Here is a 16,058-nt window from a genome sequence, read left to right as displayed (position 1 = left end):
ATGAAGGGTTTAAATGCAAAACGCAATATACACTATTTGCACCAAAACTGAGCTAAAAGTAGGATAATTGATCTCACGTTAAATACAACTCAAATGATCGTTTCCTTCCATAACTTGCTATACGTCAGGCTTCTAATTTAGCAAAATCCAACATATCCACTGAACCAATCGGCGTACAGTATCAGTCGTGTGACCCTATTATGGCAGAGCCCAGGAGGAGTATGATAGCGTATTTAATCTTGTAAATTGTGATTTTATAATTAAATGATGAATTTAAAAATAATACAGGGAAGTCAGTTTTCTAACAGGGTGTAGCAATGGTGAATAAGCATTCACAAATAATGCTTAGAAAACTGTCACTCCATTAGAACTGTGAAACCTCCCGTCATCTCCCTTGCAATGCCAACCCCACTTAATGGTGTTTTCCGTTTGTGTTCTCCTTCTGCGTGGGATGAGAAGTTTACTGTTTTAAATTTACTGAAACCTGTTGCATCTTTAGAAGTAAGTGTAAAGTAATTTTACAAAAATGTGGAGATTTATACTTGGTTATGACCCTGACTGAAGATGTCGTTAGCAAAGGGGGCCGGTTGTACTAACAAGGTCAAACAATAGGTCATGTTTTACTAAACATTTTAAAACTAATAAACAAACAATTACCATAATGAACACTATTGTAGTATGTTGCTTAAAACACAATATTCATAATAAAGTTGGGTTCTTATTTATAAACAGTAACACGTTTAAAGCTTGGGACTCTGTGTCTGTAGTTTGGTGTTGTTTACATTGTCTTCAGCGTATTTTAAGTGAATGAAAGCGGAAATTACTTTTTAAAAAACACACTTTTCTTATACCAATACAGTATTGGTAAGCGATAATCAGTTTGTTTGAAACTGAGCCTTTAATCACTGATAATAGGTGCATAGGTGGTGATTCTGTGAATGCTGCAGGGTCAAGCACCAATGAGAGAAAATAAGGTTCTGCACAGTGCAAATAAATCACCCGTACCTTTGAACATTTATGCACAAATTTTGAAATCATGGACAGAGTCTACATTGTTTAGAGAGCACTTCCCAATCATTGGTGCTCATTCAATCACAATTCACAAATGCCAGTGTAAGACTCTAAAAACAGTTAGGATGGATCTTGGTAACTCCATTTCCTCCTATGGACAAAGTTTTGTTGCACTTTCCAGAGCTACATCCTTAAGCGGTGTCCACCTTACCAACTTTTTGATCCCACCTGCATTTAGGCACCTCAAACTGCAGTCACAGAGTCCAATAGGCTCAGAGGGATTTATTGCCCTAAGTTGATAAGCTTGAAGGAGCAACACACAAAGGGACACAAGATAAAAGATTGAGTGCATTTCATTCACCGAGCCATCACTAATGTTTAGGAACAGCAAAAGCCTCAATCTTCTAAGAGAAGACTTGCACTTACACATCCATTCAGTGGCTTGAGCAACCCCAGTTTCACCTCATGCTATGCAAATGCAACATTGCAGTTCCTTCTTCACTTGCAGCTTCTGAAGGTTAATTAAAACACAGTCAACAAGAGTCTATTAGGAGCTTTGTTTACCACTATGATCACTTGCCATCCACTGCATCTCTAACTACTGGGAATATTTGTCACTTCTTAGGAGACCTCTTCAATAGAGATGAGCAGCAACATGTTGCAGTTTCTCACCAAATTGTCTGAAATTTGTCCTGAAGTATCTTGCATTGTTTCAGTCACAATAAGTGAACTTATTCAGTCAACAGGAAGAATGATTGTAGTGCAAACCAGACAGTACCCTTACAAGCGACACAATACCAAGTTTACTGCTGTGCAGAAGAGCAAAATTACTGTGGACAACAGGAATGACCAGTTTTTCGTTATCATACACCAAGGACAGGGTTGTTACTTCAGGACACTGTGTCTTTTCTTGCTGTGTGTGCTACTGGCAAATGGGGGCATGCAAATGATGCACTCGTTCAAGTCAAACCATGGCCAACACATGCAAAGGACATGGAGATGGCCTTTTATCAAGAGATCGAATGCTTTAAAAATGCCTTACAGTGGCCTAACTTCATAATACCTGTATAACAAGGAGAATAATATTTTTTTCAGCATTAAAATGGGTTAGTATACTACCCAGAATCTAAGTCACTAATGTAGACTAGGAATAGCAGAGGACCTAATACTGATCCCTGTGTGTACTCCACTGGTTACCTCGTTCCATTTTGAGGTTTCTCCTTGAATCGGTACTTTCTGCTTTCTACACGTTAACCACTTCCTAATCCATGTGCATGCTTTTCCTTGATTTGTGACTGCATTCAGTTTGAGAATTAATCATTTATGAGGGACTTTGTCAAAAGCTCATAGCTCCTTACATTGTGCTTTTTGGGGACTGGTTGCTATTAAACACTAATAGGAAACTGCCAATGGTCTGTCTGAAAATGCTGTTGAATTTGACCTTTGACCTTTCGATACTGGTCAAACTGGACAACGAAACACTATAATAGCTTAAATCTCCTTAAAAACTACAGATACAATCATATTTACCATTGAGCACGTATAGGAAACCAACTAAGAGCTTTCTAAAAATGTCTTGGACTTTGACCTTTGGTTCATGGTCAAACTGGACAATAGAGTGCTTTAACAGCTTATATCTCCTTACAGACTGTAGATACACTCATGTTTACTGTTCAACTGATTTCCACGTGGCTTGCAAGTGGTCAAATTTGTCACCCCCTTCTGAATAGCAAGCATCTGCAAAGTTTAACACGTCTTTAATGTGCTTCAGCTAATACATAAGTTGTTTTATTGTAATGGAAGCTGTGTAAATCCAGGGGTGTAATCTCATAAAGAGGAAGAGGGAACAAACAAAACTACATGTCTAAGTTATTACTAGTTTAAACTGTTTGCATGTGTATGGAGGGAGTGTTTTGTTATTTTAGTGGATGGGTGCAAACATCCATTGAAATAATGACTCGGTTTCCTGTTACAAAAACAAGGTAAAATCATCAATAATATCATAGTTTTAACCATTTGCGATCCTATGTCGGACCAGGTCCAACATTACAATTTTCCCTTTCCAGTCCGGGGGACAATGCATCTAATGGGACAATGCATCGAATCATTGGAATAACCAATGATTTCACTGTGTAACAATTTTTTGTTTGTTTTGTTTCCTGGGTAGTAAATGTTATTTCCTAATTGCTTATGCCTCAAAAGTATAGAAAATGGCTATTATTCCCCACAAACTTTGCTTTTGTGACCAGGACAGTGATATTTTGAAATTTACCTATTTTCCAGAACATTCCAGATAGATTCAGTGCTGAGTAAACTTGGAGTAACTTCTAGAACTTTCGAGTAATATAAATAGTAGTATAAATACAGGGGCCTTAAGCCCACCAGTTCAGTTTAGTTCCAGCTGCCTAAGTGGATACATATCTGCATTTTTCTGAGATGGTATCAAGAGGCTGCAAGCATCTGGCAGACGCATTTTGCTATGTGTGCGGCCAATTTATCAAGACAAGAGCGAAAAAGTACTCAGTGGAAGCATCTGCTAAGATGTGTGAGGCCTTCCAGGCATATTTCAGCATGCCTGTCGGGGATCAAGACAAACCCTGGGCACCTCATTTCACCTGCGAGCACTGCAAAAAAACTCTGGAAGGTAAGATGGACAATTGTTGCTCAGAATTTTATGTTATAAAATTTGTTAATTTTTAAAATTGTAAAAGTTTAAAATTTGAATTTTAAAATGTTAAAATTTTCAATGTTATTGAAAAAATATATATGAAAAATGTTGCAAGAATCTCTTACTCATTAGTCATGGGTGAAATAAATGTATTTTTGTAGGATGGTACAGAGGGGAAAAGAGAGCCATGAAGTTCGCTATCCCAAGAATTTGGCGAGAACCCACTGACCACTCAAGCAACTGCTACTTCTGCATGGTGGACCCTTCCAAACGTCGGACTGGCAAGAATGCACCTGCTATCATGTATCCGAACCTTCCTTCATCCATCGCCCTGGTGCCACACTGTACCCACTCCTCTGGAGAGAGAGCAGCCGTCTTTAGAAGAGAGCAGCAAGTCAGAGAGCGAGGAAGACGTAGATCCAGATGACAATTTCAGAGGTGGAGCTGAGGAGAGAAACCCATACTACCCCAACCAAAAAGACCTCAACGACTTGATTAGAGATCTTGGTCTCACCAAGTCCAGTGCCGAGCTTTTGATGTCTAGGCTCAAGCAGTGGAACTTGTTGGATGAAAGTGTGCAAGTCGCAGATCAGAGGAAGCGTCACCAACCTTTTTCCAGCTTCTTCACCCGTCAAGATGGGCTGTGCTTCTGCCACAATGTGACCAGTCTGTTCGAGGCAATCGGAATCGCCTGTAACCAGAATGAGTGGCGCCTCTTCATTGACAGCTCATCCAGGAGCCTCAAAGCCGTGCTGCTCCATAATGGTAACAAGTACCCGTCTCTTCCCCTGGCTCACTCGGTGCACCTCAAAGAGGATTACAACAGCATCAAGACCTTGCTGGACGCCTTGAAGTATGATGAGTACGGCTGGGAGGTCATAGGAGACTTCAAAATGGTGGCATTCCTGATGGGTCTCCAAGGCGGTTTTACCAAGTTTCCCTGCTATCTTTGCCTTTGGGACAGCAGGGACACCAAGGCGCACTACCACAAGTGGGACTGGCCACAGCGGACCGAGTTCTCTGTGGGGAGGAACAACGTCAAGTGGGAGCCACTGGTGGACCCCCGGAAGGTGCTGATGCCACCACTGCACATCAAATTGGGCCTTATGAAACAATTTGTCAGAGCTCTAGATAAGGAGTCGGCAGCCTTCAAGTACCTTCAAGACTTCTTCCCTAAGCTGTCTGAGGCAAAGGTCAAAGCCGGTGTCTTCGTCGGACCACAGATAAAGAAGATCCTGGAGTGCAATGAATTCCCCAAGAAGCTCACTAGTAAGGAGAAAGCGGCTTGGAACAGCTTTGTCGCAGTGGTTTGGGGCTTCCTGGGCAATCACAAGGCCGAAAACTATGTGGAGCTGGTTGAGACTCTGGTGAAGAACTACGGCACAATGGGCTGTAGGATGTCCCTCAAAGTCCATATCCTTGATTCTCATCTTGATAAATTCAAGGAGAACATGGGAGCGTACTCGGAGGAGCAAGGCGAGCGCTTCCACCAGGATATACTGGACTTTGAACGCCACTACCAAGGACAGTATAACGAGAACATGATGGGAGACTACATTTGGGGGCTGATTCGTGAAAGTGATTTACAGTATAATCGTAAATCTCGAAAAACTACTCACTTCTAAATCTTTTGTAGTCATTTTTGTATTACTTTAGTATAAATACATGTTAATTTGGATTCATATGTTGTTTTTTTCTGACTTTATGTGAACGAAAAGACACAAATTCGCCCGTTTTCTCATTGGAAATAGGTAAATTTCAAAATATCACTGTCCTGGTCACAAAAGCAAAGTTTGTGGGGAATAATAGCCATTTTGTATACTTTTGAGGCATAAGCAATTAGGAAATAACACTTAATACCCAGGAACAAAAATTGTGTTACATAGTGTTTTTAACCATTGATTAAAAAAAAAAAAAAAAAAAAAAGAAAAAAAAAAAGAAATGCATTAAGGACCGGTTTTTATTAGGACCGGCAAAATGTAAATCTACACTCTATTCCTTGCCTTTCCTTTGGTTCCTTTAAATAATAATAATAATAATAATAATAATAATAATAATAATAATAAGAGACTTAGAGGTAGACTAGAGGTAGGCTCAAGATCAGATTTTGCTAGTTAAATTGTCGATTTAATTTAATTTTAAATAATGCCGTCAGATGTTTGGCAGTTTTTTCTTTTACAAAAAAAGGTAAAATGCTCTGGCAATACCGCCAACCTGCGTTGTCTTTAGTAAGACAGCACCCGACAAGACAGCGGGAAGACAAGTAAAAAACTAAAGGAAGCAACACCTTCAGTGACAGCTTATTTTGGAAAGAAAGTTGATCCGAAGTGGCAGAGCAACAGAAATAACAAGCCTGATAGTAGACAAGATACCATACCTGTTAGTACAGTAGAGGAAGCAGCGTTTAAAAACCTGACTGAGAATTTTATTGCGGGCTATGAAATGCCCTGTCAAAAGATAATCTCCAAATTCATTACTCTGGACCATGAACGTGCAAAGGAAAAGCTTTGACAGGATTTAAGTGAGGAGTGTAATTCAATGTCCATCACTTCCGATGTATGGACAACTTGGCACAGGAAGCGTTTTTAACAGTCACCTGTCATTACATTAAGCAAAACCAGAAACAAGTCAAAAGTATTAGCGACACGAAAATTACACCAGAGACAGACAGCTGTGAATTTAGCAGAAGCAATCAATCAGATAAACACAGAGTTTGAAGTGGCTACAAAAGTAATAGCTTGTGTTCATGACAACACCGTCAACGTGTGCAGAGCTCTGTCTTTGCTTTCTGCAAGCGAGCATGCTGTGTTACTTTTTGGTGGCATGGCAAGTGTGAGCTGCGCAGGGCACAATGTAAATCTATGCATTCAGAAAAGCTTGGAGGATGTACGACAAGTCCATACATTAGTGGCAGCAGCAAGGAGACTGGTTGCACATTTTAAAAAGAGTGAGATGGCAACAAGTGATTTAAATAGGAAACAAACAGAAATGCTGAACACAGAAAAAGCACCACTCAAGTTAATATAGGATGTACAAACAAGGTGGAACATGGTTTATTATATGTTTTAACACCTTCTTTAATTAAAATGTCCAGTTATTGATTTAGTGGAAAAATAACCAGGCACACGTTCCCAACCTAGCAGCCTTGGCAAAGAGCATGTTAAGTATCCCTGCAACATCAGTCCTGAGCCAGCGTCTGTTCAGCAAAGCAGGGATGATTGTGAACAAATAGCATTCTTCTTTGAAACCGGGGAATGTGGATGCCATGATATTTCTGAATAAAAACAGAAAATAAGCTCTGTAGAGAGCACAGACTTTGTTATGTTGGACTTGCAAATAGTTATTCTTGTGTTCCCCATGTTTCCTCTAATCCAGTTGCTGTCAAGACATCTTAAGGTAAGAGTAATATTTGTAATGTTTTATTAACTTTTTGTGGGGAACCTCGCCGACAGTGTGACTAGACATAAATAATTAGAAATGTTTAGTTTTAAGTTCAACTGGAGAAACGTTTACTTTTCGTAATTAGATTTGATGAAAATACACCACCCACACTATATATCGCGGGTGTCGGGGTCCAAAATAAATCCTATATGCAACGTGCTTTTTCTCCTTTTTCATATAAAAAGCAGCACATCATTTTAATTCGTACAGCGGACGGTAATTGCTTCTCATCAACTTTAATCTCCAATTAATTTCCTGAGTCTTCCTCTCCTTTCTCAAATGCACAAACCCGCTGCATTGAAAGAATCCATTCCCAACAACAACACAGGAGGCTTGTTGCTAGGGAGCTGACGTCACTGCCTGGTGGCTTTTGCTAGTGCACTGTTGCTACTTGTGAACACCTCCTTGGCTAAAGTAAAAATCGCTTCAGCAAGTAGATATTTAATTTGATTAATTGTGCAATATGTGTGCATATGATAACAGTACAATACTAATGCTTTGTTTTTAATTGTTTTGTATATTTTTGTTTATGATGTGCAGTACGAAATAAAACAAACAGTAATTCTAAGTGCATATGTATCTTGTAGCTAAGGCTTAAGCAGTTAGACAGTAAAAATTGGGAGCCAACTTCAGGACCAGTCCGAATCCACAGTACACCAAGGGGTGATAACTAGTTGTGGGGCCATAGCCCTAGTCCGACATCATCAAAAAAATGTAAAGCACAGGCCTCTAGTCGTTTTTTCTCTGGAAAAGACGAGAAAACCTTTCACTGGCCGAGTGAGACCGATTGCCTGTAAAACGTAAGGTGTCATTAATAAATGCTCGCACAAAATAGCATTAATATCAATTGTATTTCACTACAATTGCATATTATAGCAAGCGGGTGTGATAATCGATTAACCCTTTGCGGTCCTATGTCGGACTAGGTCAGTCATTACAGTGTTACCTTTCCAGTCCAATGTCGGACCCTGTCTGATATCATAAAAAAGACATAAAGCACAGGTAAAAAGCCGAGAAAACCTTTCAATGGTCGAGTGAGACCGATAGGAGCCGACTGAAGCCGAAAAAAAATAAAAGGGCGTATCTAAGCCTCATGCAACACATAGATAACACAGACATAAACAAAGGAGATCGCTGCTTTTTCATCCAGCGCTCAAAGAATATCACAGCTTTTTGATATGTTATAGTAATAAAATAATGACTAGCATTATTATTATTGAGGAGTTTGGTGATAAAACGAGTGATCAGGAGAGGATTTATCAGTATGCACGTCTATAAAGAGGTATGTGAAAAATACAGCGAACAAGGGGTGGGGCTTGGCTGGAGATACAGTATTGAGGGTCCTTTTGCAATTCAGTGCCTTTTAAACCTGTTTTACTCTGGGGAAAAAAACATGTATACAGCGTGTGTGAAAATAAATTGGACCTGCAAACGGTTAAAATAATGAAAGTAATAAAAATGGCACTTAACGTTTGTTTTTGGAGTAATTTTTGACTGCAGACCTGGAAGTCGATCTTGCAGTGACATCCCCGATGTGAAATCGTGCACTTTCGTCAGGCTCGTCAGGTCCAATTTATTTTCACCCGCACTGTTTATTTTACAAGCATTGTTTAATTTTTTTTTTCCCAGAATAAAACAGGTTTAAAAGGCAGTACATCCCCACCCCTTGTTCGCTGTATTTTTCACATACTTCTTTATAGACGTGCTTACTGATAAATCCTCTCCTGATTTCTCGTTTTATCAACAAACTCTTCAATAATGCTATCCAAGTCATTATTTTATTACTAAAACATCTCAAAAAACTCTGCAAATGTGATATTTCTTTGAGTGCTGGATGCAGAAGCAGCTCTCTCTTTTGTTTATGTGTTATCTCTGTAGTGCATGGGGCTATGAGATACGCCCTTTTTTTTTGGCTCCAATCGGTCTCACTCCGGAGAAAAAACGACTAGAGAGCTGTGCTTCATGTCTTTTTGATGTTGTCAGACAGGGTCTGACATTGGACTGGAAAGGGAACATTGTAATGTTGGACCTGGTCCGACGTAGGACCGCAAAGGGCTAATATACAGTTACTGTTTGTGATGTTTAAACAATGCGCAAAGGGGGGTGGAAATTGCCATTTTATGAATTTTTAATTGCCAATGAAAAAGTAATGTTAGCATGGTAAAGGATCAATACTGGATGGTCATAATTGTTAATACTCTTGCTGTTCTCATGGTAATGATTGAGGAGCTACCCATATGAAAGGGCAGAATAGCTTAGTCAAGTAGGTAGTAAAGAAAGGCTGGAGGATAGCAAACAGGTCCTCTGGGGTAGCCTTGTGCTTTATCTGCCATTATTTATATTGGTAAGAAGTTCATTTAAAAGTCCTGTTCTTGACTTTGTTGTTTGGAGAAAATAAAATTCACCAATGTCTGTTGTCCTGCGTCCTGCCTACTCCAATAACCACTCCGTACTACAATAACACCCCAACACAGCATGTGAAGTTCAAATATCTTTCCTATTAGATGTGTAAAAGAACATTTCTGGAAAAAAATAGATTTGAAATCTTCTTAGCTTTTGTTGTACTACAATGGCAAGCTTTACAAATATGCTCCTGTAAGTCAGTGTGCTTACATACTCATTTGTTGATACAGAAAGATCAGACAGCATATGTTATCAGTGCTGAATAAGGGATTATTGGAACTCACATAGTTTCCTATGAGCAGCAAGTGTAAGTCCTATTTATTGTAACACAGGAAGTGAATTTGAAAGTAAAAGTGAAGTTACCACGTCTGCGTGCTCGAATAGCTGGTACAGCTCATCCCTGGTTTTCTCAATCTCCACAGAGATGGTGATTATTTGATCTGCAGGTATGGTCAAGTTATACTCCTGCACTCGCTTTATCATCTTCACCTGCTCCCCGGCATTCCTGCCCTGTAATCAGAGCTCAGGTTAGCCCTCCCAACAACGGCTTTAAAGCTTTCCATACACACCCGTATAAAACACCACACTGAAGTCAATCGGTGTTGAAATGTGTAGCTACTGTATGTTGCAGGAACTTTGTTAGAACTGCAGCTTATGTGAACTAGGAATATGATTTTGTTCATTTATTTACCAATTTAGGACAAGAACAACACCTAAACATTTTCATTGCACATTTTGTATTCTGCGATTCGCATTATATTAAAAACATAATTCTAATGACAGAGAACTAGCGGGGGGGGGGGGGGGGGGGGATTTACTTATCTTTTCAAATAAAAGAAAAATGGTAAAAGCATAATCAATACCCAGTTAAGCCTGGCAAATCAAAGACAAATACTGTAAAGCAGGTACAATAAACAGAATACATTTAATATAATTCAGTCTGCTTCACCCAACTACTCAGTCAGCATGAAAGAATGACAGCATCAACTATTCTGAAACAAGGACACCTATAAAGAAAACTAAGTGTGATTTCCCATAACCTGTCCCTCACCTCCCAATGGATCCACTTGTACTGGGACAAATCCACATTGTGGAAATCATCTGCTGTTACATCAGGCAGGTTCCTGCACACAATAGAAACATAGAATTTAATTCATTAAATCAACAGCTGTTACATCAGGCAGGTTCCTGCACACAATAGAAACATAGAATTTAATTCATTAAATCAACAGCTGTTACATCAGGCAGGTTCCTGCACACAATAGAAACATAGAATTTAATTCATTAAATCAACAGCTGTTACATCAGGCAGGTTCCTGCACACAATAGAAACATAGAATTTAATTCATTAAATCAACAGCTGTTTTTGTTTGTTAAATTATATAAAGTTGTACATGTGCAATTTTTTTCTAAACTGTAGTTAAATAAATATATCAGCCAAGCTTTATTTAAAAAAAAAAAAAATCTAAAACAGTCTTTGGCTTTGCAAATTAGGCCCAGTAATTCAATTAAATTGTATTGTTAATATTTTCTACTGGGATTCAATTTTATATTTTACTTATAACATCACAGTAGTGTAGTGGAATGGCATAGAGAGTGACATTATTTGATGGCAACATTATTTTGAATCATTGAATTACCATATATGCCAACAGTCCCTATATGGTTGGGACAGTCCCAATTTCTTAGCACATGTCCAGAGTCCTGCAGCATAGGAACAAAATCCTGGTATTTACAGACAGAAAAATAAAAAAAAATTATTCTGCACAGAAGAGTTGGTAAAAACCACACGCTGTGCTCTTCGTGCGGCTGACACATCTGCTGATCACTAACTTATACAAAGGTAAGAACGCTTCATTGTGTCTGTTTACTGTCATGCTGGTCGTGTCGTTTTGAGGGGATACGTGTATTATTATATGATGATGAGTGATTTTTGCGTATGACCCCTCCTATGTGTATGATGCGTATAACAGCCCCCTGAGGAAAAAGGAAATCATTCATAAAAATTGTCAAATACTCTTCTTTAAGTTTAGTAAAACTTTTGAGAGTTATATATTATAATAATTATTGAGCAATTTAACAAACAATATTACTGATTTATATACTGCTGGCACTTTATTACGGCAGATATCGTTGGATTGAAATATGTGTCAGTGTCACAAAAACGACCGGAGTGGGTGGTGTCAGACCAGAAACAGGAAAATAAACAGAACAAGAGAGGTGGAGTTTGGGGGAACTCACCGAACACCCAACCGCGAGTGGGTGAAAACATGTTGCTTTTATGCAGCTGTACTAAGACTCAATTGCTCAATCATTCAATTGGAGTCTCGGTACAACTGCACGTGAATTAATAAAGTGCAATTCCCCTTGCTCACATATTATTACTTTTTACTTGCACGTGAAGTGCTGTGCAATCCTCGTGCCTAAATACAAATACACATTTTAAACACTCGTGTTACACAGACCCGTTTATATCGGGTAATATAAAATAAAATCAGGAGAGATTTATCAATATGCACGACTATGAAGAGGTATGTGAAAAATACAGCAAACAAGGGGTGGGGCTTGGCTGGAGATGCAGTACTGCGTGTCCTTTTGCGATGCAGTGCCTTTTAAACCTGTTTTTCTGTGATTTTTCTTTTTTTTTTTAAAACAGAGAGGGTAAAATAAACAGCGCATGTGAAAATAAATTGGACCCGACGCGTCTGACATGTGCTGAATAAATGGACTGCAAAGAGTTAAGGCTCCTTGGGTAAGCCAAAAAATGTGCACTCTGAGACATAGAATCTATGGGGGCATGGCAAGTAGAGATAGCCACTAAAAACACCTTCAAGGTGGAAGGTGACCTTCCAGCATCAAGCAGTTCTTGCAGAAACTGCAAGATGACTGGTATAGAATGAGTGATGGGGTCATGGTTCCCAGCCAGACACCAAGCTCGAAAATACTTCCACTTATAGGTATATAAAGACCTAGTGGAGTCCGCCCTACCTCTCTGCATCGTACCCACAACCGCGTCCAATAGCCCTAGGGTTAGCCAGTGGTCTCTTTCAGGTGCCAGACCCATAGCTGGAAGCTGACCGGTTCCGGGTACCAAAGAGTGCCTCTCACGTGACTGAGGAGATCCAAACGAAGTGGCCCATACGGACAGCAGGTTCCTCTGAGCCCATATCAATAGCTTGAAAGCTATGCAATGCAACCCCAGGGACCGTATGCCTTCCTGGTGGTTGACATACACCACCACTGTTGTGCTGTCCGTCCAGATCAGCACATGTGTACCGCTCAGCACTGGGAGGAAATGGTGGAGAGCAAGGTGTCACAGACTGTTCTGGCACATCCCTTTTCTGCTATAATTCATTAGATCCTTTTGCATGAAAGGCCTTGGTTGCAAGGGTGTGCGGTTCTTTGATGGACCCAGATTCAGTTAAAATGTGTTTGCCCACTGACAATGGGAATGAGAATGTAGAAATAGGAGCCCAGCGAACAAGATTTAAGTTTTTGCAGGTATCAGGCTTTTAAAGACTGTCACCCACACCTGTGAGCAGAAACTGACTCACTGAGAGCAGAAACTGACCCTAGACTGTCACAGCTACTGGAAGCAGGCTGATGTTTGGGAAACAAATTGAACATTTGTGAAACTGCAACAAATATTGTAATAACTGTAATGTGTTTTAAAGAATATACAACCACTAGAATATTATTAGCAGATCTGTGTAAGGCCTGTGAGAAGAAGTTCATTGCACTGAAAGTCACTGGCCTGTGAAAGTTCCAAACCTCCCTTATCAGGCAAAAGCCTCTTTTTTAATTGGACACAGTCTCACAACATTTTAATCCACCGAGAGCAGAATGGCACAATCTATGGAACGCAGTTAATATGCTAGAAGAAATCAAACTTGGTTTGACAATACTAAGAAAAAAATAAAGTATTTAAATAAATAAAAAACCTAATGTAATAACATCATTAAGTAAATGTACACGCAGTTTTAAGTTTAAATATTCAATTAATATTAATAATTAAAAATTAGCCTTTTGCCTTCTGTGTATGTTAGTGAAGTAAAATAGAATTGCAGTTTATATGAGATTGCTATATTGACATATCTGAATTAGAACTACATGTTATAAAATAATTTAAAGTATAAAATGTAACTCTAACAGTAAACTTACTAAAGGAATGTAACCTCGTTCTCACCTGATTGTAGTACAGGCAGTGTTGAAGATGACTCACTGGTTTTGGCTGATGAAGTGAGGATTTTTGATGGTCAGCGATTTAACAGCAAAGGTCCTATCTAAAATGAGCGATCTCGTTAATATTAATGAACGAAAATACCTTTCGGATAAAAGAATATAGTTGTTTATATGAATCATTTTCTGTATATAACAGAAATTAATTAGAACCTGTCAGGAAGAGATGGGAATGGGAAGCGTAGGACATGTTAATACGTTAAGTTAGATATTGGTTTGAAATAATGAGTATTGAAAAATGCTTGTGATGATAGTGTTTCATATTAATCAATCCTAAAATTGGCAAAAACCAAAGGTTGTCTTTAAAACCTGCTTTGACTGGATTTTGTATGAACAGTGAAGAAGGTGAGACATAGTCTCACTGTAGCACTACGGCATTCTGGTGTATTAATGCCAGCCTGTATTTAGATATAAATAACTGGACCTTCCATTGAAAACTTAAAATCTTTATCAATGGAGTAAAATTATATTACAATTTCTAGGATACTGAAGTAAATTAATTAGAAATACATCTTATAATGTACAATTAACAACACACTGAAAAGGTAACCTAATAAGAGACATATATTTTTGACCCAGCTTAATATAATCAAATAGAGCTTGTTACATATTAAAAACATCTCCCATATATACACATATACTTGTATTGTATTTTGGTAGCAAGGACCCTGTGAACTTTGGTTTACCTGACTTTTTAGAAAAAGGAGGAGTTGGAAAAAGACATTGATGAAATCATGTTCTAATATTTTTGGTAAGAAGTTATATCCAATCAGTTTTGAAAAATGAGTTGACCAGATCCTTAACTCAAAGAGAAGAAATGTCAAGGCCGAGTGATGATAAGATTTACTTGGGACTTCTGATGTATTCAATGGAGGCAAAATCCTATATAAGCCCAGAGCAAGACCCCATTTGATAACGCTCAACTTGCAAACTAAAAGTTATGTGATCCATGCTCTAAAAATCTCTGAAAAAATGATTGCTGTTTGATCGATGTCAAGTCTCTGCCTTTTGAAGACAGTTCTTATTTTTCAATATATCCTACACTACACTTCCATATACTGGAAGGTAAACATATCTTTGAATTTAATATCTGTTTTATATTGATGCATTGCTAGAGGGTATAGAAATTATGTTTTAGTCTTAAGAGAGTGATATATATATATATATATATATATATATATATATATATATATATATATATATATATATATATATTATATACACACACACACATACATGCACACTGAGTGTACAAAACATTAGGAACACCTTCCTAATATTGAGTTGCACCCACTTTTGCCCTCAGAACAGTCTCAATTCGTCGGGGCATGAACTCGACAAGGTGTCGAAAGTGTTCCACAGGGATGCTGGCCCATATTGACTCCAATGCCCACAGTTGTGTCAAGTTGGCTGGTAGTGGATCTCTACTCCGAATAGCTTGTTGCATCTCATTCCACAGATGCTCAATTGGATTGAGATATGGTGACTGGACAGGCCACTGCAGTAAGCTGAATTCACTGTCATGTTCATGGAACCATTCCTGGACAATCCTAGCCTTGTGGCATGGGGCATTATCCTGCTGAAAAAAATCCATTAGCAGATGGATACACTGCTGCCAGGAAGAGATGCACCTGATTGGCAATGATGTTCAGATATCCTGTGGCATTCAAACGTTGCTCCACTTTTATCAAGGGGCCCAATGTGTGCCATGAAAACATACCCCACACCATCACACCACCACCAGCAGCCTGCAATGTTGACACGCAGCATGTCCCTAGTCCTCCCATCAGTGTGAAATAGCAGGAACCGGGATTCATCAGACCAGGCAATGTTTTTCCAATCCTCCAGTGTCCAGTGTTTTCGTTGCTTAGCCCACTGCAACTGCAGTTTCTTGTGTTTTGCTGAAAGAAGTGGAACTCTGTTAGGTCGTCGGCCGCCATACCCCATTTGTGTGAAGGTACGACGAGTTGTGCATTCTTTTATGGGTCTTTCGGCACCAATGTTGTACTGGACTGTCAGTTGACTAACTGTCGCCTGTCTGTTGCTCTGCACAGTTCGTATCAGCCTCCTTTGGCCTCTTTCATCAATGATCCATTTTTGACCACTGGCCTGCCGTTGGCTGGATGTCCTTTGGGTGGTAGACCATCCTTGATACACACAGTAAACTGTTGAGCGTGAAAAACCCAACAGCGATGCAGTTCTTGTCACAGTCAAACCGGCGTGCCTGGCACTAACTACCATACCCCGTTCAAAGGCACTTAAATCTTTTGTCTTGCCCATTTACCCTCTGAATGGC

At 39.1% G+C, this 16,058-nt stretch overlaps 1 protein-coding gene across 2 annotated transcripts in view; it reads right to left on the bottom strand.

Moving 5' to 3' along the window:
* khk (ketohexokinase) overlaps positions 1-16,058 on the bottom strand; it is a 149,638-nt gene that overhangs the window by 44,238 nt on the left and 89,342 nt on the right. For both annotated transcript variants that reach the window (XM_041252787.1, XM_041252788.1), the window contains 2 exons: positions 10,575-10,647; positions 9,887-10,033 (listed from right to left, as the gene is read on the bottom strand). In XM_041252787.1, the coding sequence (XP_041108721.1) occupies positions 9,887-10,033; positions 10,575-10,647 (220 nt within the window). The remainder of the gene's footprint in view (positions 1-9,886; positions 10,034-10,574; positions 10,648-16,058) is intronic.

This window comes from Polyodon spathula, chromosome 6 (genome assembly GCF_017654505.1).
Source record: "Polyodon spathula isolate WHYD16114869_AA chromosome 6, ASM1765450v1, whole genome shotgun sequence".
NCBI lineage: Eukaryota > Metazoa > Chordata > Actinopteri > Acipenseriformes > Polyodontidae > Polyodon > Polyodon spathula.
This window is presented reverse-complemented; position numbering and strand designations above follow the sequence as displayed.